At 36.1% G+C, this 25,230-nt stretch overlaps 5 protein-coding genes across 6 annotated transcripts; 2 read left to right on the forward strand and 3 right to left on the reverse strand.

Moving 5' to 3' along the window:
* Nucleotides 1-150: 150 nt before the first annotated feature.
* LOC147565229 (aureusidin synthase-like) lies at nt 151-1,686 on the forward strand. Its single transcript, XM_086649978.1, has one exon. The coding sequence runs from the start codon at nt 151-153 to the stop codon at nt 1,684-1,686; it is 1,536 nt and encodes a 511-aa protein (XP_086506104.1).
* An 840-nt stretch (nt 1,687-2,526) lies between these two features.
* Nucleotides 2,527-5,292, reverse strand: LOC147565230 (putative pectinesterase 11). Its single transcript, XM_086650019.1, has 5 exons — nt 5,024-5,292; nt 4,770-4,929; nt 3,687-3,875; nt 3,064-3,302; nt 2,527-2,951 (listed from the first exon to the last, which is right to left on the reverse strand). The coding sequence occupies exons 1-5, from the start codon at nt 5,290-5,292 to the stop codon at nt 2,678-2,680; spliced, it is 1,131 nt and encodes a 376-aa protein (XP_086506145.1). The 3' UTR covers nt 2,527-2,677.
* A 6,080-nt stretch (nt 5,293-11,372) lies between these two features.
* LOC147565231 (tubby-like F-box protein 5) lies at nt 11,373-14,642 on the forward strand. Its single transcript, XM_086651710.1, has 4 exons — nt 11,373-12,849; nt 12,957-13,044; nt 13,544-13,676; nt 13,766-14,642. Exons 1-4 carry the CDS (start codon nt 12,484-12,486, stop codon nt 14,433-14,435), a joined length of 1,257 nt encoding a protein of 418 aa, XP_086507836.1. The 5' UTR covers nt 11,373-12,483; the 3' UTR covers nt 14,436-14,642.
* Nucleotides 14,643-14,806: 164 nt separating this feature from the next.
* On the reverse strand, nt 14,807-17,550 carry LOC147565232 (uncharacterized). Its single transcript, XM_086651709.1, has one exon. It carries the CDS (start codon nt 17,300-17,302, stop codon nt 14,927-14,929), a length of 2,376 nt encoding a protein of 791 aa, XP_086507835.1. The 5' UTR covers nt 17,303-17,550; the 3' UTR covers nt 14,807-14,926.
* A 1,077-nt stretch (nt 17,551-18,627) lies between these two features.
* On the reverse strand, nt 18,628-24,436 carry LOC147565233 (U-box domain-containing protein 5-like). 2 transcript variants are annotated; one of them, XM_086651711.1, is made up of 6 exons: nt 23,182-24,436; nt 22,757-22,831; nt 22,020-22,202; nt 21,250-21,357; nt 20,012-21,159; nt 18,628-19,638 (listed from the first exon to the last, which is right to left on the reverse strand). In XM_086651711.1, exons 2-6 carry the CDS (start codon nt 22,811-22,813, stop codon nt 18,864-18,866), a joined length of 2,271 nt encoding a protein of 756 aa, XP_086507837.1. In that variant the 5' UTR covers nt 22,814-22,831; nt 23,182-24,436; the 3' UTR covers nt 18,628-18,863. The 2 variants fall into 2 exon arrangements, with proteins under 2 accessions (XP_086507837.1, XP_086507838.1); XM_086651712.1 differs by having other exon boundaries at nt 22,020-22,158; nt 23,182-23,790.
* Between the last annotated feature and the right edge of the window lie 794 nt (nt 24,437-25,230).

Genomic DNA, 25,230 nt, shown 5'->3' on the forward strand with positions numbered 1-25,230 from the left:
TTGAGGTCACGATTATCATAAATTTGAACGATGTAGTAACGAATGCTCAAACAACTCTAGCAAGAAGTTTTCCAAACTAAACCAGTTACTGATGAGAAGAGATGGAGTTCAGGTGGTACGGTCGAAAATATAAGCGAAAGTCTGATAGCAATGAAGCCTGATACTGTTGTATTTAGTCCAAACCTAAGTACTTGTCATGTATCAATTACAGAACATGACCTACCAGTTTACTGTTGTCCTCCAAATGACCAAACCAATGAGCCTTTCATTGATTTCAAATTCCCTGATCCTTCTAAACCTCATCGAATTCGTAGACCTATTCACGAAATCGTAAAAGACCCAGAATTCGTAGCTAAGTATGCAAAAGCCCTAAGGATCATGAAGTCTCTTCCTTTCGAAGATCCCCGCAGTTTCATGCGTCAAGCCGGTGTGCACTGTCTATATTGCACCGGGGCCTATGACCAAAACCACTCAAATACTGTCCTACACATTCATAGATCCTGGATTTTCTTTCCTTGGCATAGAATGTACGTTTACTTCCATGAAAGAATCATGGGTAGTCTTATAGGCGACGATACCTTTGCTTTGCCCTTTTGGAATTGGGACTTACCCGAAGGAATGATGATTCCATACATGTTCATGAATGAACAGTTTTTCGATAAGGAACGAGAAAGCTCTCACTTGCCTCCAAGAGTGATGGATTTAAATTATAACTACAATGATTCAAGTCCAATTCCAAACGACATTGACCTAATCGAATCAAATCTCGCTTTTATGTATAATCAAATGGTTTCTGCAGCAAAAAAGACTACACTTTTCATGGGATGTATAAGTACGCCTGGTCCAGATGGTGTTTGTGATGGAATGGGAACTATAGAGACTGCACCTCATAATACAGGTCATGGTTGGATTACTAGTAAAAGTAACCCTCAACAGGAAGACATGGGAGCATTTTACGTAGCGGCACGAGACCCAATTTTCTTTGGACATCATTCAAATATTGACCGTCTTTGGGATGTTTACCGATTCGAGCTTGGAGAAAATCATGAAGTCGATGACCCCCAATGGTTAGACTCTTACTTTTTCTTCTACGACGAGAAGTCTCAACTTGTTAGGATCACTATTAGAGACATTCTTGACATAGGCAAGCTTGGTTATTCATACACACCAGTCGAAAAACCGTGGCTCGACGCACGTCCTAAGCCTTCCATACCTCCAAAAGTCGCCCGCGACTTGTTGAAAAAGAGGGCGAATGAAAATCAGCTTGGGTTTGTTCGAGGACAATGCTTACACTCAACCATAAGACTCAAAGTCCAAAGGCCTAATATAAATAGAACCAAAGAAGAGAAAAAAGAAAAAGAAGAGGTTCTAGTTGGGATTGATGTCAAGAAAGACAAGTATGCTAAGTTTGATATCTACGTAAACGCCATAAACGAGACATCGCTTGGACCCAGACACAGGGAATTTGCAGGGGCATTCGTGTACGTGGAGCGAGGTGTAAGGAGGGTATTAAAAAAGGGTGAGGTACAAGAACACCCAAAAATGAACCTTAATTTAGGTTTCTCTGAACTATTGGAAGGTTTGGAAGCAGATAGGGATGAGATCATTTGGGTATCGATTGTTCCAAGAGCTAGTAGTGGCTCGTTAGTATGCATCGATGGCGTCCGGATCGAATATGTGCGATGATTATTGGCATATTATGAAGTCCGAGTGTATGATTGCGCTTGATTAATTAATGAACATGTCTACTTCGAATTTTTGGTGGGTACATACAGTATACCATGAAGTTCAATAAAATATTGTATAAACGGGAAATTAGTTATGTAATGGACTTCCTCTTAATGGAGTATCATGAATAAAAAAAAATTGTTGTTTGGCCCAAAATAATTTCGTCCCATGGCCAAAAAATCTACTACAATAGAAATTCTGTCATTTAGGCCAAAACAGTATCTGTCGTATGACAGTTTTGTCCAAAATATATATTTGCCTAACCGTGTTGGAAACGTTTACCTTCTTTATAATACCAAAATTACCCCTCGGTATATAAACTAACAAAATCAGATTTAGTTTGTCATTTTTCCCTAGCGGACTCATTTTCTCTATCCTCCAAATTCAGATTTGTTTTAAGTAGATCGACGAATAGATAGAATTATTGTGATTTGTTTTAAGTATCAAACAATGATTTCTTGTTGTTTCGTTGAAGAATAAGAAGAAACGATGATAGGTTTTGATCATTTCTACAGCGAGAAACCATTGTTTTATGATTTGTTTAAAATCATAAACCATAGGTTTTGTCCCTGAACCAAATGTCTAGCGGAAATTTTAACCACACTTCCGTTATTGTTAGGGGAGTATGAAAGGCCTCTAAAACTAATTAGAATGAAAATTTGTGACTGAAGGAGACGCCTCTAAAACTTTCCCATATTGTTGTACTCACACTTATAGAACACCTATATATAACACTTGAGCAATGGGAAATTTTAGACACTCCACGTTATTTTCTAAGATCTACATTGTGCTGAGATTATACGCACCAAATTTATTTTTATTAAATGTTGTTTGTGTTCCAGAAAAAATGAGCAGAACAAATATATCAGACAAATTTTGACATTACATGTAAACGTAGTGACAAAAAGTATCAATTTTTATTTATATATCCGCTTCCATCAAGTTTGAATCATGGTCCCGTCCGTAGACCAAGGTGTCCAGTATCACCCAAGACCATGGGCATAGGGGTGGGAGCAAGAATGACTCGAGGAGCAGCAGTAGTTTTAGTAGTAGGTAATTTCCTGAAACGGGAAGGTATGGGTCTAAGCCAATCTCTGCCACCAATCATGCTTTTTGTCAAGAAAGGTGCAGCTTCTTCATATGAGAGTATGTGTGACCATTCCACCCTTCCAGTCACATTTGACCCTTTTCCATAGCACTTGTATTCCCCATAGTACACAGTACTGCATTGTCAATAACTTAAAACAATCAGTGTTTTGATCATTTCCATGTGAGTTCTACAAAAAAATCGACTTTCGTTTTAGGTTATATGTAAATGGAATGCAATATTAGTACCTTTGTTTGGTTGGATCGCCCCAATCATCCCATCCAGCGGGTAATATTATATTATCCGGTATGTAAGTTAGAGCAAACACCACTCTCGAATAAGCACCCCATGGTCTTCCCAAAAATGCAGCTCCTACGCCCGATATAGTGCAACCTAAGAAAATGTATCCTGTGTTCTCTTGTGGCGATTTCCTTCTTTGGGCCGTAATGGCGCCACTTCTCTCCGAAAGTGAATGCAGATGGCATTTCTTCGTGCAACAATATAAATTTTAGCCATGAGATTTACATCTTCATATTTGAGACCTAGCTAATGTTGTTAAATAATTTTTTGGAATCAGAGCTAGTCTGATAGGTTTAAAAGTCACATATGTTCTACGTCACTCAAAAAGAAAAACAACGTGTACTGGACTAAAAAAAGTCACATGTGAGGGGGCGTGTATGGATAGTCTCACACAAAAAATTGGTGGTCTAATAACCAAAGATATAATATTTAGATTCTTTCCGCACATTCTCAGTTGATTTTGAGTTGGACGACCATGATTTTAATTACTCCGAAGGTAGAGTACACATGTACATGCATGAAATAAATTTGGAAGTAATAAAAAATTAAAAGGGTAATATTAGCAAATTACTTCATAAAGAGAAGCAGCATTTCCACAGATGAAATCAGTCCCTCCTTCTATGTAACAGTCTCTGTAGTAATGGTTTCCTGCTTCATCAAGGAGGCTGTCTTGATAAGAAAGTATTCTGCATCCATAAAATGCTGCTCTTTCTCCTGACACCCTCAATGCTACTGCTTTTCTACTAGGCCCATATGTGTTCTGTTTATGAGTTAGATACTTGTAAAATTAAACTTTGTAGTATATGGGCGCCTCCATTAATTCTCTTGGCAGGCTCCAGGGAGTTTAGCTCTCTCTTCATGAACACATGCTCATGGGGAAGTTTGAAAGGAAACTTTATACACAAGATTTGTGTTATATACAAAGAAGATAGACACACACAACACCCAAACACATTTTTTACTATTCAGACACGTGGTATTCACGCACAAACGTCTTCCCCAATTTTTGCCTGCAAATCCCTAGAATTTTGCGTGTTGTTGGAGAGAGGGAAAGTTTGACGTTGGGGGTGGTCTGTAGTTTTGACGGAGATTGTAAACTGTGAAGTCCCCGCAAAAGATTCCGGCAAAATTAGGAAGAAGTAGTGATGTGGTGTGTTATAGTGTGTGTGCAAAAACTTGAATTGGTCATAGTAATTTGACCAGGACTGGATTCTTATACATTTGTGGGTCATTCGTCCGGTGGTTTGTATCTCCTTCTTAAGTCACAGAAGTTCCCGCGAAATTATAGGGCACTAATAAAGTAAACGTAGCATAGATGGGCTTCAGCCCTTTGAAATAGCCTTTAAGAGTCTTTATATGATCAGTGACATGGCAGTTAACGTCTTTATTCACTACGTGACGTATCTTTGTGATGTATCAATGTCATGTAATAAATGTTGAAATGTTATGACTCTTGAGTCTGTCGTCAAAAGAACTTGAATATAACTTCGAGGAGGAATTTGATTCTCATAGAGTTTGGTTTCTTACTAATTAAACCAAATATACCTAAAATCCATATATATGTTAAAACCACATAATTACCAAATCTATATAGATTATAATTAATCCTTTTCTATAATCTAACCAATTTTATAACAAAATTTATCATGAATACCTGAATTGTGAGAAATCTTCCAACAAAATCAGAAGCAAACACAGTTAGAGTTGGAGACTGTACAATATCTCCTCCATCATTCCATGTTATAATAGTCTTATTCGCATCCGAACCACTAATTGTAATATATGGTTTATCTGCCGGCACAACAACTTTTTCACTATATAATTAAAACAGAAACACAACAATAATATTAGCATTACAAAATAAGTACACATAAAAATGAGAAATATATGAAATAATTAGAGACATACCTATAAATTCCTGGTTTGACCCATATAAAAACTAATTCTTCATTATTAGAAGTCACTGCATCAATTGCTTCTTGTATGGTTGTATAATCCCCATTCCCCGTCTTATCAACTTTAATGAGAATCGCCACGGAAAAATCAGTGGGAATAGAGCCCACACAAATATGAACAATAGAAAGAATCAAAGCTAATATAATTAGAATGCAAGATGTGAAGAAAGAATGAATTAGATTAGAAAGATAAGCATCATAACCATGAACAATCTTTCTCATTGTTATTTGGTCAAAAACCATGTGTATTTGTACCTTCATTTGATTGTATCGATGAACGTTCTTAACAATAAATTTTTTTATTAATATATTTGATCAAAAGAAGTGAAGAACGAAATATAACGAGGGAGAAAGAGTATTAGATAGAGAATGAAATTATTAATTATTGTATGGAGATCCCAAAATTTATTAAAGTCAATAAAAATTAGATGTGCTTAGGCATATATGTTTGTGTATTATTGTTATTATTATTATTATTAGAAGAAGATATTTGAAGTTCATCAAAACCAACAAGAGATAGAGAAAAAACACCAAAACTATGTTAATGTGAGATTTATGTGTTACAATTTGACTGACTCTTCGAAAATCGATGATATCTTGTAATGATACTTGTTAATAACCAATGAAGAGTTGTTACTTTATAACTTGGCAAAATTTTTGTCTTGGACAGTGTAAATTAATGCAAAATTTTGCAACTTGCACAAAGAAAATCCAATTGAGAAAAACAAAGATATAAAGAAAGAAAGAAAGAAAAGTAAAAGTTTCACAACAAATCAAAGTGATCTAATAGATTAATTTAAAAAGAATAAAGCTAGGGGGAAAAGGGGTTTCTTTTGCATTGATTTTTATCATTTCAATCTTTTTACCTACTTTCTAATGATTTGACCATGTTATCTTTTACAAATATCAAGTCTATAAAGCATGGTTTCATCAAAAAAAAAAAAAAAAGTCTATAAGGTATGGAAAAATCTTTTTGGCTTCTAATTTTTTATTTTTTAACTATCATACTCACTTTTTCCAAAAGAGATTTGTGATATTATTGCTAAGGATTTAGTATATGGACATTGATATATGGTATAGGGACAAGGTCAGAATATCATATTTTTAAGTTTGAGGTCCCTTTACCAATTAGAAAATAGACATTATTTTTAGATATTTAAATTGAATAAATTAATGTTTATTTGGATAAAAACTAAGATTGAACTAATACAAATATCGAAGTTTTCTTTTATTTTCATGTCCTTCCTTAGATCTACATATCTTAAAACAAAATCATTTTTTTAACCTAGAAACAACGATCACCTATAGACAACATATTTTTTTAACTTAGAATCAACCATCACTCATGTCCTTCCTTAGATCTACATATCTTAAAACAAAATCATTTTTTTAACCTAGAAACAACGATCACCTATAGACAACATATTTTTTTTGACCTAGAACCAACCATCACTTATAAACAATACATTCTTATTTACATTTAAGTTGTTCTCATCTCTCTCTTTTCTATGTAACACATTTGTTATTTAATCCTATTAGTGTATAATGTCGATGAACATTTCTCTCAAAAAGTAAACATTTCGATTACCGTGATCAGTTTTTTTTCGCCGGAATTTCGGCTACTGTAGTCGAAATATGTTTAATATTTCGACCATCGTGGTTGAAATATGCCCAAAATTTCGACCAATATTCATATTTCGACAATAATGGTCGAAATTTTGCGCATATTTCGACCACATCGGTCGAAATTTTTGACATATTTCGATTACTTCGTCCAAAATTTTCCTGTTAAATTTTATTTCACCATTTGTTCCGTGTTTTTCGATACAAAAAGAAATTTTTTCTATTAAAATATTTTATCTTTTTGTGATTAATTTTAAATATTAAAGTAATATTAATATTGTCATTTGAAGGTAAATATATGATGATATATTTGTTTTTAAGAGAAAAATGTCTACTTACCAAAAGGACTAATGTCTCTTTACTAATCGTGTCCCAATAAAGTAGAGACAGGTCCCTTTACCAAAGACCTACTGCTAACGTATCAATAATGTAGGAGAGAGGTGAGAAAATATCTAAGGAGATACTGCGATGGATCACCCATTAAGACTATTTGAAACAAAGGAGAGAAGGGGAAATGATCGATTTTATTGAGATGAAAGAGCTTAAAATACCTATTTATTATGTTGCTACTCAAGCAGGAGTTGTAACTCTGCTATTTTAACACCATTCTTACACTTCAATTTCTTCTTATACTTTCCCTCAAATTGAGGGCTCTAAGTGTATGTTTATGATTTTGAATCTATGTTCTTAGCGTAGAGCCTACCCAAAATACTCGACATTGACAAAGTCACGTGATTCGTCCTACCCATTACAGTAAGCAACAACACTGTAGACTCCATACATCTTTGATTTCTTTTTCCTCATCCGCCTACCGTCTAAGGTTTAGTTCCATATTTGGAAGCCATTTTTATACATAAAACCCAAAAATGATTAAAGATTTGTCATTTTACTAAATACAATGACTTAAAAAGTTATTTATTCTAACATTATATTCTTATGTTTCAACTACCAAAATACAGTATAGTCTTTCAACAAAAAAAAACTACCAAAATATAGCATTATTTTTTTAGTTTCCATGGAAGTTAATTGAGATTAAAGAATTAAAAGCATAGTATTCCGCACAAAGAGAGTTTCAAGAGAACCTAGTTTCCACGATGTACATAATAGTTATTTTACCTTAGTTGGTTGGTTTATCCTATTGGATATCCCTTTGAATTCTCAATTTGTAGGTAGGACATCTAATAGGCTGGTCAGATACGAAAAAAAAGACTGTCACTTCCCAACTCCTGTGAACTTAAAAGAAGACAATTACATCAAATTAGAGGGAGAAAGAATAATTGGAGTGCTTTGAAGCTGTCTACGGTTTCTAGCCTCTCCTCCCCAACCTTATCCATATATATCCTTTCCAATCATAAGATGACATCCATACCAATTCATACATTTATGGGTACCCTACAACTATACAAACACTGAAATACAAATTCCAAACTCATCTACCAACAACAATATTATCATAAATCAACACCCATTTGGGTTACATCATGAAAATACACTGAGAAAGATGAAGGAAAAATTAAAACCCCAACTATCTAAGTTTGATCAATTATATTTACCCTCATTTCTAGAAGTCCTATAATTAGGTAATCTACATTCACTTCTTCCTGTTCTATGAAAATATACTAAGAGTTGTCACGCTGATCTAAACGACAATGTTACGTCTTGAAAGTGAGTTTCAACTTTCACGCTACCCTCCAACATTTCACATCTAGGAGTTGAATTACGGGTCCACGACTAATTTGTACTAGAGTCTCAACTAACCTACTCTAGATTGTCGTTTAAATTACATAATATTTCTACAATGTTATATTTCACATCTAGGAGTTGAATTACGGATCGACGATTCAGTTCTCTCTTACGATCTATAAGTCAATATTATTTGGTTGAGTCTTTATACCCTGAAATTTTCCTTTATACCCCGAAGCAGCGGCTTTTAACAATAAATTCCTTTTTTATTTTTCTGTTTTCTCCTTTCTTTCAAAGTATTTCCCTTTTTATTATTTTCTCTTTTCTTCTTTGCCTGAAATGAGAAAAATTTTGCTAGAGAAGAATGACCTTTGAAAGAAGAGGTTGAATGAAAAAAACGGATTGTTGAAGTTGACTAAAGGAACTAGAAAAAAACTCTGGAGACTATCTTGGAACGTTGGACAAAGTGAAAGAGAATAGAGAGAGAAGGAGAAGACAAATTTTTTAGGTGTTTAGGCTCTAAGAGCATCTCCAATGCAAAACTCAAAAAATCTCTATTAATCCTATGCGTCAAGTTCGAATTGAGATTCTCACTCCTAGGTGGCGGAAACAGAAATCATCAATTTTTTTGTGTCTCCAATGTAAGGCTTTTGGTATAGGAAGAACACTATTTAGTAAAGGCAGTGCGTTAGAAAGGTTAATTTATGTATTTGTTCTTCCTTTACCAAATTAGTTTAAGGAGGGCGTTTTAAGGATCATTCAATAAATAGTGTCAAAATAGAAGGACTTAGATAAAAATGAATAATAAATCTAATATTTTTTTCACTTGTAGCTTCTCTCACATAAACAACAAATTTCGATCGTAACGGCTGCAAAATATGACAAATTTCGGTTGGGTCGATTGAAAAAGATAACAAATTTCAGCCGGTCCCGCTGAAAATAGTAACAAATTTCGGCTGAGATGGTTGAAATTAGTCTGTTTTTTCAACCGCTCTGGCCGAATTTTTTTAAAATTTTCAGTTTGTATTCATTAATTTTTATTTATGCTAAGCGAAATTTCTTTTATGTGAATGTCGCTTATATATTTTTCGAGTTACATCCTTGTTTGTACTCTTCATAGCAATATTGATACTTGAAATCTTCAAAAATTACTTTAATTAGTGTTAAAACCCTAAAAATCTATGGAGAAATCAAGCAATAACAAGAATCACAAACTCTCTATGGAGATGAGTGTTGTATTAGTCATCTAGGGTTTAGGTTTCTATCTCTATATCTCTCTTTTTGATAGAATCAAATAGATTTAGGGCTTTTCTTCTTTTCAGGATGTTTATCTCTCTTCTCTCTCTTTGATTTAATCGAAGGTTTTAGGTCGAACAAAATTCTCTCTTCTCTCTCGAAGGTTTTTAGTCGAACAGGAGGATACTCTCTTCTTTCTCTTTTGGTTCAAAATAGTTTGATGAGAGGGACCAAAGTATAAATTTGGGATATTTAAAAAAAATGTTAATCCCTCCCTATTCTAAAAAGAGTGCTCTCCCTGTCTAATGCACTGCCTTTGCTAAAAAAATGCTCTTCCTATACCAAAACCCCAATGTAAAACTCTAAACTTATCTTATTTACTTATGTTGCATAGTTATTTTTGTAAATAAATAATTAGTTATTTTAGAAAATATAGAGAACTTGATTTCTATTGGTTGAAGATCAAATATTGATGAGTTGGACAGTTAGATACCTCAAGAGGACACTCTATTTCTCGAGTGTCCTCTTGAGATATCTCTATCCAAATAGAGTGTTGCATTGGAGAGAATTTTTAAAAAAAAACTCTAAAAATCATATGTGGCACTCAGAGTTTCTAAGAGCATCTCCAATGCAAGACTCAAACTTTAAATGTTAGAGTGCTACGTAGGATTATTTAGAGTTTCTCTTCAAAATCCATATCCAATGCAACACTTAACTTGGATCTCTAAAATGAGGTGGCGGTAGTTATTTTAGAGATCCTTAAGAGGACACTCTAAATTTAGAGCGTCCTCTTGAGGATCTCTAAGTGTCACATAAGCAAATCAATTAATTTTACACCAAAATATAGGTTTCTAAAGTTTCTCTTGAGTGTTGCATTGGAGAAGGCTTTTGAATAGAGTATCTCTAAATAGCCAAATAAGAAAGAGACCATTTAGAGATCCATTTTTCACGCTTGACACATAGGATTTTTAGAGTTTTTCTTGAGTCTTGCATTGGAGATGCTCTAAATTTGATTATCTCTCGGCAAAATAAAGTGGATTAAGTAACTAGAAATAGAATTCTTCAAATGATAGTTCTTCCCCAATACGACCCTACTCGTATGATGGTTATATGCCCCAAACTAAAAAGTTACGACAATAGTATATGGTGGAGTGCCAGATGTGGGCTTGCACCGCCCACACCCCACATGATATTTTTTTTTTCCAGCATAATACAAAAATAAAAATATTCCAGAATAGGAACCAAACATCCATTAAACTTGAACAAACCCATCATGAATAGAGGGAGAGTTTGATTCAAAAATAGAAATCCTTGATTTCGTGTACATTTGGAATAGACTCTGACTTGTAACATTTTCTAACAATACTCTATAATGTGTGAGCATATATCTTGAACACGCGTAACACTCTATTCTCTCGAGGTTGGTGGGTTTCGATGTATTTAGAGAAAGAAATATCTATTAAGCCAAGTTACCAAATCAATACTAACACAAAGGATAAATAAAACATAAAAAAAAAGATAACCTAGCAGAACATTAGCAAATACGTCAATTTGAGATATATTAAGAGCAGTTCGAAATATGGCGGGTAAAATTCAGTTTTAGTCAGAAATTTGAACCTCCTAAGAATACGTACAACCACTTTTTGCAACTGTTGTGCACTTGATTAAAGAGAGAACACAAATGACATGCGTGATAGCGAAATAACGACAATACGAAAATGCTACAATAAATGCCCCAAATGGTCGGAAAAGCAAAATTTTCACATTAGGTCGTGATAATTTCGCCTTTTGGGACAATTCGAATTATGTGTCATCCAGCCAAACTATACCATCAAGTTTTATGTGAAATCCCGAGGGTAACCCGTTGGCGCCAAACTGCCACAATATATACGTTAATACACGATAAATACCCTACGGATTTAGGAAAATAGAAATCTGGTTAATTTTATTTGAGAAACAAAAGGGGAGTTGAATTGCCCTAGACTTTCGGATGGAAGATTGGAATCCAAGTGAATATTAATTAGCTTAGTTCCGTGGCGGAGGAGGCGGTGCCGGTGGCCACGAAGGTGGTGGTAGTGGTGGCCGAAATTAGAGGGGGAAGAAAACCAACCAGACGCCATTAGCAGAGAACATATCGCCTCCCTAGTCTCTGATCTAAAACTATTAGCTTCAATCTTGAAATTTCTGATACTTAATTGTTGAATCAAGTTCTTAATTTCGAGATTAAAAGGACGTTCTTAATTTCGAATTTCTTTTGTTAGTATCTCATTTTGAGGATCTCAAGGATTAATCGAGTAAATCAAAGAATTTTTGGAGTTATCGATAAGAACTCAAGATCTATAAACTTTCTTTCTGCTGATTCTAGGTTCTTCGAATACTGTGAAGTAAGTAAATTCAAACTTCTTGATTTCAAGTTCCATTTTCTCGTCTCGTTACAGTTTTGGAGTTTTCTCAAGAGAGAAAGAAGAGAGAGAAAGAGTTCTTCTCTGTCATTTTTGAATCTTGGACGAGAGAATTTAATGAGAAATGCGTTTCTTTTTTCGTAAGATCTGGTTAATCTGAAGAAGGAAACGTAAACAGATTTCTCTCTCTCTCTCTCTAGAAATTGTTGAGCTTTCTGAAGCAGCAACGAAACTACCTGCATTTCAATCTGTTCATCTGTAAGACTTGAAACCCTTCGGATTTACATTCGAGATCTTAAAACGGAAATCCCTAAAAAGCTTTCAGCAAGAAAGTATCAGAAACTAAAAAAACCTAATTCATCTCTTCATTTTGTCCCTCAAACCCTAATCAACTACTCAGGTTTTCTTCTTACTTATCAAAGATCAAATCTTTTTCACTTTTCCCCTTTTGAAGTTTAGTATAATTTCGATGTCATTCAAGAGCATTGTTCGTGAACTGAGAGAAATTAGAGATGGAATTGGGAATATGTCAAGAAGAGGAGGAGAAGCAAAGCAAAACATGCATAATAGATCGAGATCTCAGATAATGGCGGATGATCCGGGGCAACAACAACAACCTGAATTTTTGGTTCAACAAGGGAGATGGGCGAATCTACCACCGGAATTACTTCTTGATGTGATTCAGAGGTTAGAAGCTAGTGAGATATCTTGGCCAGCTAGACAGCATGTTGTTGCTTGTGCATCAGTTTGTAGATCATGGAGAGAAATCACAAAAGAAGTTGTTAAAACTCCAGAGGAATCTGGAAGACTCACTTTCCCAATCTCATTGAAGCAGGTAAATCTTCTTTTTTTAGGGTTGATTTGAAAATGTGTTTAATGTTCTTGTCTAATTTCAATCTTTATATCAAACTGATGTTTTTTTTTTTGCCTTTTTTTGTATAGCCGGGGCCGCGAGATTCCCCTATACAATGCTTCATTAGAAGGGAAAGAGCAACTTCAACATACTATTTGTATCTTGGGTTGACTCCAGGTGAGCTTGTCATGTTGTTTTCTTAGGGTTTTGGTTTCCATTATTGTGCCTACATTACCATGATTGAATGTTTTAAAAGGACAAACAATGTTGAGATCGTATCTTTGTGCTAAATGCTTTTAGGTTACCATGGAAATAGAAATTCAAGTTGTATTCAAGGTCTCATTCACTTAACTGGGAGTAGATACATTTTCGAAGTATCTTCTTGTCATTATTTCACCTGTACTGGATGAAAATTTCCCCTTGTTCTTGAATCTCTGCCTGTTTGATCAAGAGTCTAGCTTTAGTTTGTCGTTGAATCCCATCACTTCAAAGTATTATTTTCTTGAGTCGTCAAAGAACACCTAAAGATGGTCGACTTATTTAACAATTATATAGAGTTGTAACGGCATATACCAAAACACTTTTCTCTTATCAAGCAGCTGCTAAATTACTTATGTCTTGGTCACCTGCTTACGAGAAAATAATGCAGGATACTAATAATTTAATGGAATGACAGCCTTGTTGGGAGAGAACGGGAAACTGTTGTTTGCTGCTAGAAAAGTCAGAAGGGCAACAAGCACTGACTTTGTGATATCGTTGGTGGCAGATGATTTTTCTCGAGCAAGCAACACATATATTGGAAAACTGAGGCAAGTTTGTTCAACATGTTCGTTTATCTCAGAAAAATTATTTAATTCATGATGCTAAGATGCTATTTATCAATTGAAACTTTCAACAGGTCTAATTTTCTCGGTACCAAGTTCACCATTTATGACAGTCAACCCCCATATGATACTGCAGTTCAATCGAATAGTCGATTGAATCGAAGAATACATTCCAAGCAGGTGTCTCCAAGAGTTCCAGCTGGAAATTACAACATCGCTACAATATCCTACGAGCTCAATGTTCTTCGCTCCAGAGGCCCTAGACGAATGCAATGTAATATGCATTCTATTCCCATCTCTGCAATTCAAGAAGGGGGCACTGCCCCAACGCCTACCTCATTTCCTCATGCACTTGACGAGCAATTTTCAGTTTCATCAGCTCCTAAACCGAAGGATCTTATCATTCCTTTCTCAAGTAGCTTATCAGAGTCGCCAATATCTGTTCCTAGCTCCGGAGAAACATTGGTTCTTAAGAATAAAGCACCTAGATGGCATGAGCAACTACAGTGTTGGTGCCTAAATTTCAGAGGCCGTGTGACAGTGGCCTCTGTTAAGAACTTCCAGCTTGTCGCAGCTGTAGAACCATCCCACCAGGTTTCACTGGTGGAGCAAGAAAAAGTCATACTACAATTTGGGAAGATAGGGAAAGACATTTTCACAATGGATTATCGATACCCGCTCTCTGCATTTCAAGCTTTTGCAATCTGCTTGACTAGCTTTGATACTAAACCAGCCTGTGAATGACTTTTTACAGTCAGCTCTAGATCATGCTCTTACTTATACAAAGGAGTTGAATGTAGATATTTATTTCATCGGAATTTCTTTCATATCTGTAATTCTGTATCTGTCATCAGTAAGTTTCCTAGCTGTGCAGGTGTTTCTTTATCTGAGCAGTATGACATCTGTAAGTTACATTTCTTTTTTATCAGAAGCTGGGTTTATGTTCCCCAATGTTGTTTTGCAATTATGCAGCAATGTTTTACTTAGAAAAGAATTTTTCAGGTACTTCTCCTTTTCTTTAGTTTGATATTTATCACTTTAACTTGAATTTTAGAACATGGATGCCAAATATGCTCCATCTCAGTAGCAACAGTAAAAGGCTGATATTCTAGACCTAAACAGAAATATAACCTTTCTTATTAGGGATTTTAGTGTAATTTATTATTTAGTTACAGAATTAATACATGGCCTGAATGTTTTTTGTAAAATCGAACCCTGGTTGTAATCTCATTCAACTACTTTGACGAAGAACCTTCGTTCTTGTTGTCCATGGACTTTTTCTTCTCTTCACAGCTGTAGCGACAGCCATGACGCCTAGGTTTCTGAGGGTTGTCTGGATCAGAGTCACTGGGTTCCAACATAAGTCCACGAAGACATCTTCTTTTGATATTGGGATCGTAAGTGAACTTCTCAGGACGTGACAGGTTGAAATCAGCTTTATGTGCCTCAACTGACTTTTCTTTCCCATTTGTTTTCATAGGTTCTTCTTTGTTACGTGTCAAAAGCATCTTTACTCCAGGGTTCCTTTCACTAATTGAACTATTAAACATAATTGAATTATTGAGACTCTGGACATTGCTGTTGATATATGCTATACTTTCTGGATCATCTTCAGTTGTCGAGTTATTTGATTTTCTTCCCTCGGAGCTTTCCTCCCCATCAGTTGTCACTTCATTTTTGTTATCGTGGTTCAGCTTATATCTCCTGTCAATGTGGATAGAGGTTTCCTTTCTTGCCAATTCCGCACCTACATGCATAATTGCTCCTTTATTTTCACCAGTTAGGGTTATAACACTTACATGATCGGCATTGTGTTGCATTGGATGACCAGAACCGAGCTTGTGAACAAACCTTGAAATATCGTCCTTGATCTCTGTATGCAAGAAAGATTGCTCTTCTTGTGATACCTGAGGTGTCAGGTGAGGTTCATTGCTTGCACTCATGCTCTTCTTCGAGTTAGCAACTAAGTTATTGCTTTCTTCTGTCATGACCTTTCCATCTCCACGTGCTTGTCTTCTAAACTGGTGTTGTTTTTCTTGAGTTTTAGTGCTCGGTAAGCTATGAACTTGTGAGTTGGGTCCTGTTTCCATGCTTGAAAGCTCTGTTGTTTTATTCTGCTTTGGTTCATCACCAACTGCAGTCACAGGCTTCTCTTTGTCTTCAGATAAATCTGTTTGCTGCTTATCTTCTTTGGTCTCTGTTTTTAACTTTTGATGCTTATTAGAATCAATAGGAGCAGGGGAAGTCTTTGTTGATTCTGTCCGGATGGGTGTCTTTGGAGGTTGGGGTGCACTGATAACTGTAGGTGTAGTTGATGGTTGTGAGAGTTGTCTTTTGTCCAGTACCAGTGCAGATGTCATTTTTGTTGTTTCGGTTTGATTTTCAGATGCAGGAACAGATACCTTTACCTGAGATTGAGCTTGCGGAGGAATTGGTTGTATTGAAATGGGCTCAGGTTTTTCTCTCATCTTTGAAGATGATTCAGGTGGAGAAGCGGATGATTTCATTGGTGAAGGGAGTTGAGAGGATGCAGTTTTGGCACGTAATTGAGGTGTTTTTGGCTTCGGTGGAGATGACGATGGAGAAGAGGATGTCCGAATTGTAGCACCTTGAGAATCTTTACGAGGTGAAGATGTCTTTGCCGTGGATGCTGGGGATGGAGGCTTAGAGGCTACGACTCGAGCTGATGCTATTGGACGTTGAGTCGTCATTGGTGAAGGCTGTGTTTGAGTTGGTGGTGGTGGTTTAGAGGGTGTCTGAGATGGAGATGGGGGTTGAGAAGCAACTCTTGGTGGTGTGGATGAGGGCTTTAAAGACTCGACCCTAGGTGAAGTTTTGGCTTGTTGTTGGGAAGGGGTGGTTGTCTTAGAGGGTGATGTGGGCTTTGATTCTGTCTTTGGTGAGGTTTTCGGTTCAGGAAGGGGTTTAGATGGTAATGTGGGTTTTAGTTCTGCATCTGATGGGGAGGTTTTAGGTTCAGAAAGGGTTTTAGATGGTAATGTAGGCTTTGGTTCTGCCTTTAATGGGGAGGTTTTAGGTTCAGAAAGGGTTTTAGATGGTAATGTAGGCTTTGATTCTGCCTTTGATGGGGAGGTTTTAGGTTCAGAAAGGGTTTTAGATGGTAATGTGGCGTTTGACTCTGCCTTCGATGGGGAGATTTTAGGTTCAGAAGAGTTGGTTTTCCGAGGCGGAGATAAGGCCTGAGTTTCTGTCTTTGGTAAGGAGGAATTAGACGGGACGGTGGTTTGGTCCGGTAATGGGGTCTGGGATGGTCTTTGTGGTTCAGTTTCCGTTCTAGATGGGGATGGTTGCTTTGAAACTCTGGTTGCTTGTGGTTGAGAAGGGGTTGATTGTGATTTTGATGGGGATGATGGTTGTTGTGGCTCAACCTCCGGTGGTGTTGGTGGAGGTTTGGTGGCTGATGTAGGAGCAGCCTGACCCATACCAAAACGGCGTTGAATGGGAACTGTAGTGGTGGTTGTGGGACGCTGGGGCTCAGCCGCAGCACGCGAAGTGGGTTGTGGTGGTGGAGGATTCGTAACGGGGGGCACAACGTTAATCATCCAAGGAAGTCGAAAACGGAACATGGGACGTCCAGATTGTTCTGTCATGATTGAAATCTATGAAGACAACAAGGTTGAGAGACAATGGTTGGTTTGATGAGAATGGTAATGAGGAAATTGAAGAAGAGGATAGTGTAGTATTAATAGGTAATGCAAAAAGATACCTTAGAGAAATGTAGAAATGTTTTTAGGGGTAAGAATCTTATATTGAACAAACCCTAGATTGGTAGTTTTTCTTGCTTCTTTGTCCAATTTAGTTGTCTGAATAGTTGAGTGTGAAAAAAGCTTCTAATTTTAGGATTCTTAGATTGCCTTGTTAGAATGAGTTTGCATCTCAATTCCAAATTCTTAGCACTCAATACTTTAATTGGCTTTTACTCTATTTTAAAGTTTAAGCCTTTTGGTTGGGTAGGAGGAAAACATGTGCACCTTTTTGTTTTTCCAACTAAACCATTACTTAAATGTCTCTTTCTTTCTAAGTGTAACCTCCATTTATAAAGAATAGAAGGCTGGTTTTGGGCATCCTAAATAGTCTTCGGTATTAAAGACTTTGGTCAATTAGATTTGGACTTACGGAAAAACTTTATTTTGAGTCTAAAATCGGCTTGTTTGTTTTCTGCCTCTTAATTTTCATCTCCGACCTCCGAAACCACCACTTTCGATCACCACCAACTCCTAAAACATCACTTCTGTTCCCTAGTGCCGCTTCTCTCACTCTTTCTCCCTTCTTCTCTTTTGCTCTCTTATTCTCTTTCTATCCCGTTCTTCTCTCTCTATTCCGGCGAATGGAAGGGTTCCCTCATTCTTTGTCTCTTCTTCTCTCTTTCTCTTCTTCTCTTTTGCTCTCTTCTTCTCTTTCCCTCACTGTTCCAGCAAAATTCCCTTGACGAAGGTTTTTAGCGAAATCCACTTCGACAATTTCAGTCCCTCGATCGAGGGTCCTCTGACTGGTTGACCACGAGATACAAACCAGCGAGGAACCCCTCAATCAAGGAACTGAAACAAAAGGCGGAGGGGGTCTTCCCCTATGTAGTAGCAGCAGAAGAGCAGCAAAAATTCTGCCTTGCTGCAGTGATGAAGGCGAAGGGGCGGCTGCAGCGATGAAGGGGTGTCCCCATTAAGATCAGTTTGGTTTCTTAGCGAGAGATAGGTGAGTGGTGGTCAAAGATGGTGGTGGTCGGATGTTGTAGTGATGAAGGTGAAGTGAAGATGACAATTAGGGGCAAAATTCATTCAAGATGATCTCTAAGTCAATTTTAATTGACTAGATCTACATTTTCCTGAGACTATCTAGGAGGCTCAAAGCCGCAACCTTCTTAAATTGAGAGACTGAGAGATTGTCTTAATTTTCCATTTTCTACATGAAAAGATGATTGATAAGAAATCCATACTAATGTAATCAAAATTTTGTCACCTTAGAGTAATATAATCACTATACATTCTTGTTTCTGTAAAACAACCTCGAAAACATGAAGAATAAAGCAATCTATCAATCAACTATGTTGGGAAAACTACAATATAACAAGCACTAATCAGTAAGTTATATTCACATAAGAGAGAACCTGCACCATAAACCTATCACAGGAGACATCCACATAGTCACTACACCTCAAGCTAGAGCCACAGCTCTAGACTTCGTGAACAAACTAAATTTCCTCGCAAAGAAGCCCGAATTCTTGGAAGATGAAGATCTTTTTTCTTTAGAACGAGTCTTAGATTCCAATAATAGTTCGGGTTCAGATGGGGGAGAGGAGTCTGAACTATCTTGTGGGTCGTTTGATCTAATATCTCTCAAGAGCCGAAGCAATTCCATCGAGCTTTCCTTCCCTTTAGTATTTCCATTGATCGATAAATTCACTAATGACGGTATAATACCTTCTTTCATGACCAATAAGCAATACTCAAAATGATGAGAACATAAACAAAGGAGAACAGAAAGGGCATGTTCTTGTTGTTCGAGGCTACCCGTCTCAAGTAACTCTGTCATGGAAGGAATTGACCCGTCGGCTTCAGCAACCGCAATCCTACCCTCTTCGGTGCCGCATAAATATTTCAAGATTTTTAGACAATATTCAGCAAGTGAGTCATCTGATAAAAGAGATATCACCTTCGGGATGCAATTTTTTTCTAGAATCTCCAATCTGATATCGCAGTACAATGACATATTATGTAGAATTTTAACTCCAGGAGCGTAAAATTCACTAACTTGGGAGCCGATCATGTTTAGGATAGAAGGAAGGACACCACATCCTACCATTTTGGACTTCCAATACTCATCCCCCGACAAAATTTGCATGATTTCTAGAGCTTCTCCGGCAACTTTAGAATCAAGAAGTGCAGTCAAAAGATGAAAGAGATCTTCACCTAGAAACGGAATCCCATTTCTGCATTATATAACCAAAACGAGATTAGTAACGACCCCAAGGACATGAGAAAAGGAGAGGTTCCCGATAACAAAGAATAAATAAATAGATACGTTCTTGAACCTGATAAGGACTATATGGGATAACAATACTCGAGCGCAAATGTGATATCCACAACTCAGATAATTTTCTACCAATCGTACGTGAAATTCAATTAAATGTCGGATTTTCGAATACCCATTGACAGGGTATTCAAGTGAACAAGAACCAGAGTCCTAGTTTGTCAGATTAAAAATGGGTGTAGGGACTTATAACAAGATTTTAACCGACAAGACTAGAAGTGGTTATTATGCACTAAGAGACAACTATATAGGTAAAGAAGAGAAACTATTACCTGTTCTTACTCACGAATGCTAACAAAATTTCAGTACCAACCCGTTGTGCCTCCAAATCACATTGTTCACATGCATTCTTCAGAAACTGAACCAGACATTCGACAAAATTATCGGGTAGTAAAGAATCGCATGCTTGATTATTGTCCTCCAAATACTTTTTAACATCACCCATGGCTTTACATTGTGATTCCCAAGTTAGTGAAGAAAGTTCAGACAGAAAAATAGAGTTTATTCCATTAATCGGCGCTGAACTCAAACCTAAGCTCTCTGCAATCTTAGAATGAGGCATATCCGACCCCCAACTAGAATCAGAAAAGCCAGCAGATGTGTAGCTGAGATCAATTTGGGTAGGTGCATCCATATCGTTCATAGAACTGTCCAAGCTAGTGATGTGAGTAGAAGAGGAAGATTTCCAAGAGAGAATTGCTGCAGGAATTGGCCCTGAACATGGGTTTCTGATACTAATGCCATTCATCGAGCACCAGTTCAAAATAAGAACTTTCATGGAAGAATTAGGAATTATAGAAAGATGTGAAAGTTTTTCTTGCAATTTTGGGCATGTATCATGACCTTCACTGAACCACTTCTCTATCCATACCCTTTCAAATGTTTGGCCCGAAGCTATAACAACAGGATCATACATCAGTCTTTGAGAAATCGGGCAGATGAATTCGTCAGGTATTACAATGTCACTAGAACTATCATTTTCGACTTTAATATGGTCTTGTCGAAAACCTGGTTCTAGTTCAGTTGACTTATCCATGCATGTAGCACCGTTTAAAGTAGACTTTGTTTTCAAAGACATATCTTCACACAGAAGAAGAGTGGCATTCTCCATTTGCTCAACCCTAATCAAATTTCCGTACTTCTTTAGAAGGTATAAAAAGTAATTAAGGATTCTATTTTTTTTCTGATCTGTAGTACCAATTTTATCGAGTAGCTTCTTGATCGATCTTTTTTCTATCAAGATAGCCTTTGGGGATGTAATACCCAATCTCAAGGCTGCAGTTTGAAAAGCCTCATATTCAGAGGCATCTGTTGAATTTGATCCTTGGTGGACCAATACTAGTAAAGCTTTCATAGCCACTTCTTCAGAAGAATCCATGATAAACTTTGCACCTTTAAGATCTTTAACAATTCCAGATATCTGTAAGTTATATCATGATCAGACTAAGCACAAGCACTTTAGCTGTTGCCGTAATAATACATAGAGGGAACAACGAAAAGATTGACAAACCTGTGAAGCTAGTAGTCGTGGAACGATACTTTGAATATTAGATAAACTTTGCACTAATGCATTTCGTACTCTTTCACATCTCGAGATTATTGCAGTCCCTGTAATTGCCTGAAAATATTTTTCCCCCATGGTTATCATAACTAATAGAAACAAATGAAAGTTTTGGATTATGAAAGTATATGGAAAAGAAAAACTTATAGTGCTTATGGAGTCCCTAACATTCTATGATCAAGTTAAGTATCGCCTATGGCTAAATATTCGCCAAAAGGAGTTTTTTATGCCATAATGAGAAGACACCTATGCTACGGCCTACGAGTTTTAATGAATACATGTCAAGCCTAGTTTTGTTGGGTGGCAACCAATGTTTAAATAAAACGTTTTCCACATCAAGGCGGCTTGCTCCTAAAAGGTGAAGCGTCACCTTGGGCCGTACGCCTCGATGCGTAAAAAGCGTGCAGTAATAATTTTAGAAGAAACAAATGTACCACATTTATATAAAAAGATAACACAATGTAGTCTTTTTCACTTACAATAACATAAGGACTTCAAATGTTAAACTAACAAGAGATATGAATGTTGTTACTTCTTATGTTGCGGAAACTTAATCAATGTTGGTACATTTGTCTGTAGATGCATAAATCTGAGGCGAAACGAGACCGAATCGCCTTGAGTTTTAAAAGATGGATGGAAACAAATGTGTCTCTTCATTGAGGGACTAGGGTCAAATCTTACTATCATAAAAGAAGAAGAAGAGGATATTTAACGCATACCAAGTATAGCTTGCTGCATTCAGTGCAATGCTGAGCAATTAACTTGGACTTTTCTATTGCGGCGTTGAGGGTGCATAAAGCTTCTATTCCTGACGCACGTGGTTGAGCTGATTCTATGGCTGGAAATATTTCTGAGATTCTGTCAACAAATTTAGAGAGCTCAGTGCACATTGATTGATGCACCTGTTGTCATGAAAGGAGAAACAAGTAAACGTAAAGTCAAATTAAAGAAATATAGAGTGAGGTGTATATTTTAGACGAAACTCGGTGGAAGTTTGAAATTGCTTATGATGCTTAGATATCTGCGAGCCTAAAGTAGGTGCTAAAATCTACTATTTTAATAAGCGATTTTAATAAGCTAGAAATTGTCATTGTTATCCGCAATATCGCTCTAATACGAAACCTTAATTACTAACTATAAGGACTACTTGATGGAAAATATTAAGGTCATAATTCATTAACGATTAAGAGAAAAAGGAATATTACCAAAAAGAGAAAAACCACCTAGGCTATCAACCTAGTATCCGGTTATTGTTATACGCATCACTCACCACCTAGACCCTAAACCTATTATACATTGTATCTTATAGATAATGTTATAGTTATCGAAAAATTAAGTTTCACCTATAAATGTGATGAGAACCCGAAAATTTATTTCGTAGATTCATGATGAAATTTAGAAGATAGTAAAAAAAGAAAACAAGTAAAGGGTATTAAACCGAATAGGCAATATTTACCTTTACACTATAAGTATAAGGCACCACACCACCAACTCTGCCTACATCCTTCTCCATTCAAAAGGTATCGACGATCTGTGAATTAAGAAAGCCCTAATTTTGAATATCTTTAGCTCAAAATCATATACTATAAACTTTCATTCAATTAAACAAGAACATTGGTCTACTTATACTCCAACAAGTTATAGAATAGCTTATTTTCAATTAATTGATTCTCTCTCTCTCTCTCTCTCTCTGTTGCCCTAATTACAGATAGATAACATAACAATTAACAAGATCTTAGTATTCATAGTAACTCCAATCAAATACTTAACATGCAAAAAACTAGTCTTTATAACAGTCTAATTAGAATTTCAAGTTCTCTATAAACAAGCCAAAATTAGAAAACTTGAAAAAAAGGCAAAATCAGAAGTAAGAAGAATTACCCAGATATTGAAAATTATTCACTTAATTTAGATAATCAGAAAAACCCAATACACCATCTTAACTAGTTAACCAAACCCATCTTCAATTCACCATCAAAATTACAAAAAAAAAAATAAAACCTAATTAGAATTTGATATAGGAAGAGTGAAAGGTTTCTCTGTTTATAGGAAAGAAAAGTTAAAAAGAAGAAAGAAATGACAAGATTGAAGTAATAACAAGGAAAGAGATGGAAGTAACAAAGAGAGTTAGAGGAAAACAGTTGTTTTTGTTTAAGAAGTTTAGAAGCATCACTGAAACCAAATAAATTTAGGGTTCGTCTTTTAGTGATGAAAGTGCAGGTGGAAGGGTAAGAAGATAGAAGATCATAAGATAGAGAAGAAGTGGATAGATGGAACCCCTCTATCTCTCTCTCTCTCTCTAGAATGAAATGAATGAATGAAGGGTGTGTTTGATTGAGAGTTTCCTGGAGAAAATAGAAACAGTTTCTCTAAAATATTAGATTTTCATGTGTTTGTTAGGATTTTTAGGGAATCACATATTTCCACTCACGTGACAAAAATTTCTCAATTTTCCACAAAAAAAAGGGAAAGACTTACCCACCTCTCCCCTAAGAATCTCTTTCCCACCTATCATTTATCCCACTTTACCATAATTATCTCAACAACTTTGACCCAATATATCTTTTTCTACTCATAAACCCTCCGTGTCATGTTCAGGTGAACATATCTCCAACTCTATCATGATAAAAAGAATCTGATTTTAAAAACTTCATCTTCTCAATCAGTTTCTTTCAAATTTGTTTCTTCAGTGATGTAAGAGGAAAATCTCTTCTATTGATGAAGAAAACAGTATTAATTCCTTGATTTGGACTAAGAATAGATGTCAAATGAGGTTTAATTGTCGGAGTACATTTGATCTTGGAGCCGGAATTTGCTGTTACACAGTGTTCTTGCTTTAATCTTTCATCCTTCAAAGTCGCCAGAGGTTGGTAAAAGTCTGGAAAAACCATTGAAGAACTTCTAATGGTTCAATACTGTTGGCATAAGATTAGGGTTTAGGTTTGAGTTTGGTTATCATACTTAAGCTTTGAATTATAACTCCTTGTTTTGATTCAAACAAAACAAAATCTAAAATTCCAAGAAAGGTAAGCATTAATCAAGAAAGATGTTTTGGTTTTTTAATGAAGTTCCAAGAACAGCTAATGAATGAGTTGTAAACTAGAAGACAAACAGGTATTTTGAAAGTAAGTACTTCATCACCAACAGTGGTGGTAGTGATTTTAGTAAGGTAACAAAATTGAACATATGATTTTACCTACTCTTTTGCTTTTGATGTTTGATGGACTTTTTATCTTTGATAATTACTCATTTTCAAGTCCAACCATAACAGAAAAAAAACAACTTTATATTTTTTTTTGGTGAACCAAACAATAGAATTTTTTGAAAATGTTTCAAAAGAATCATTTTCTAGACGAAAATGTTTCTCAGAGAAACACTTTCTCCTTTTTTTTTTTCTTTCTCCAACTTGGAATCAAACACACCCGAAATGTGGGTATGGGTGTCCAGTGTCCTCCTTCCTTCCTATAGGAGGGAGCTTGATAGTTAGCACTCGGCAGTCGTTTTTGAACTATTACTACTTTTACGTCAAAGTATAAGACCCAGGGGTGGGAGCCACCTTACACTATTATGATAGAGCCTTTACTAAATTATGTGACTGCATTCACCCACCTCACATTATTTCTCGGCTACAAAGCTTTTGGTACATTCTAACATTCAACAAAAAAAAAAATTTGGTACAAGAATTTTTTAATATTTTGTTAGTCGGAACGTCACTCATTCTTAATGTTTTTTTTAGTTTTTTCTTCCTCGATCCATCTTTGTCCCCCACTTTAACCAACATCAACTCCTGCCACATCTTCATATATCTTCACCACTAACTCCGACCGCCGTCATCGTTCTCCTCTTCCTCTGTCTCGTCTTCCTTATTGATTTTCTCTTTCCGTCTCTTTCACTCATTAAGTTTCGACGAAGAAGCTCTCCCCTTTACAA

This window comes from Eschscholzia californica, unplaced genomic scaffold (genome assembly GCF_041429995.1).
Source record: "Eschscholzia californica isolate CP2 unplaced genomic scaffold, dmEscCali1.0.p SCAF_1, whole genome shotgun sequence".
Lineage (NCBI taxonomy): Eukaryota > Viridiplantae > Streptophyta > Magnoliopsida > Ranunculales > Papaveraceae > Eschscholzia > Eschscholzia californica.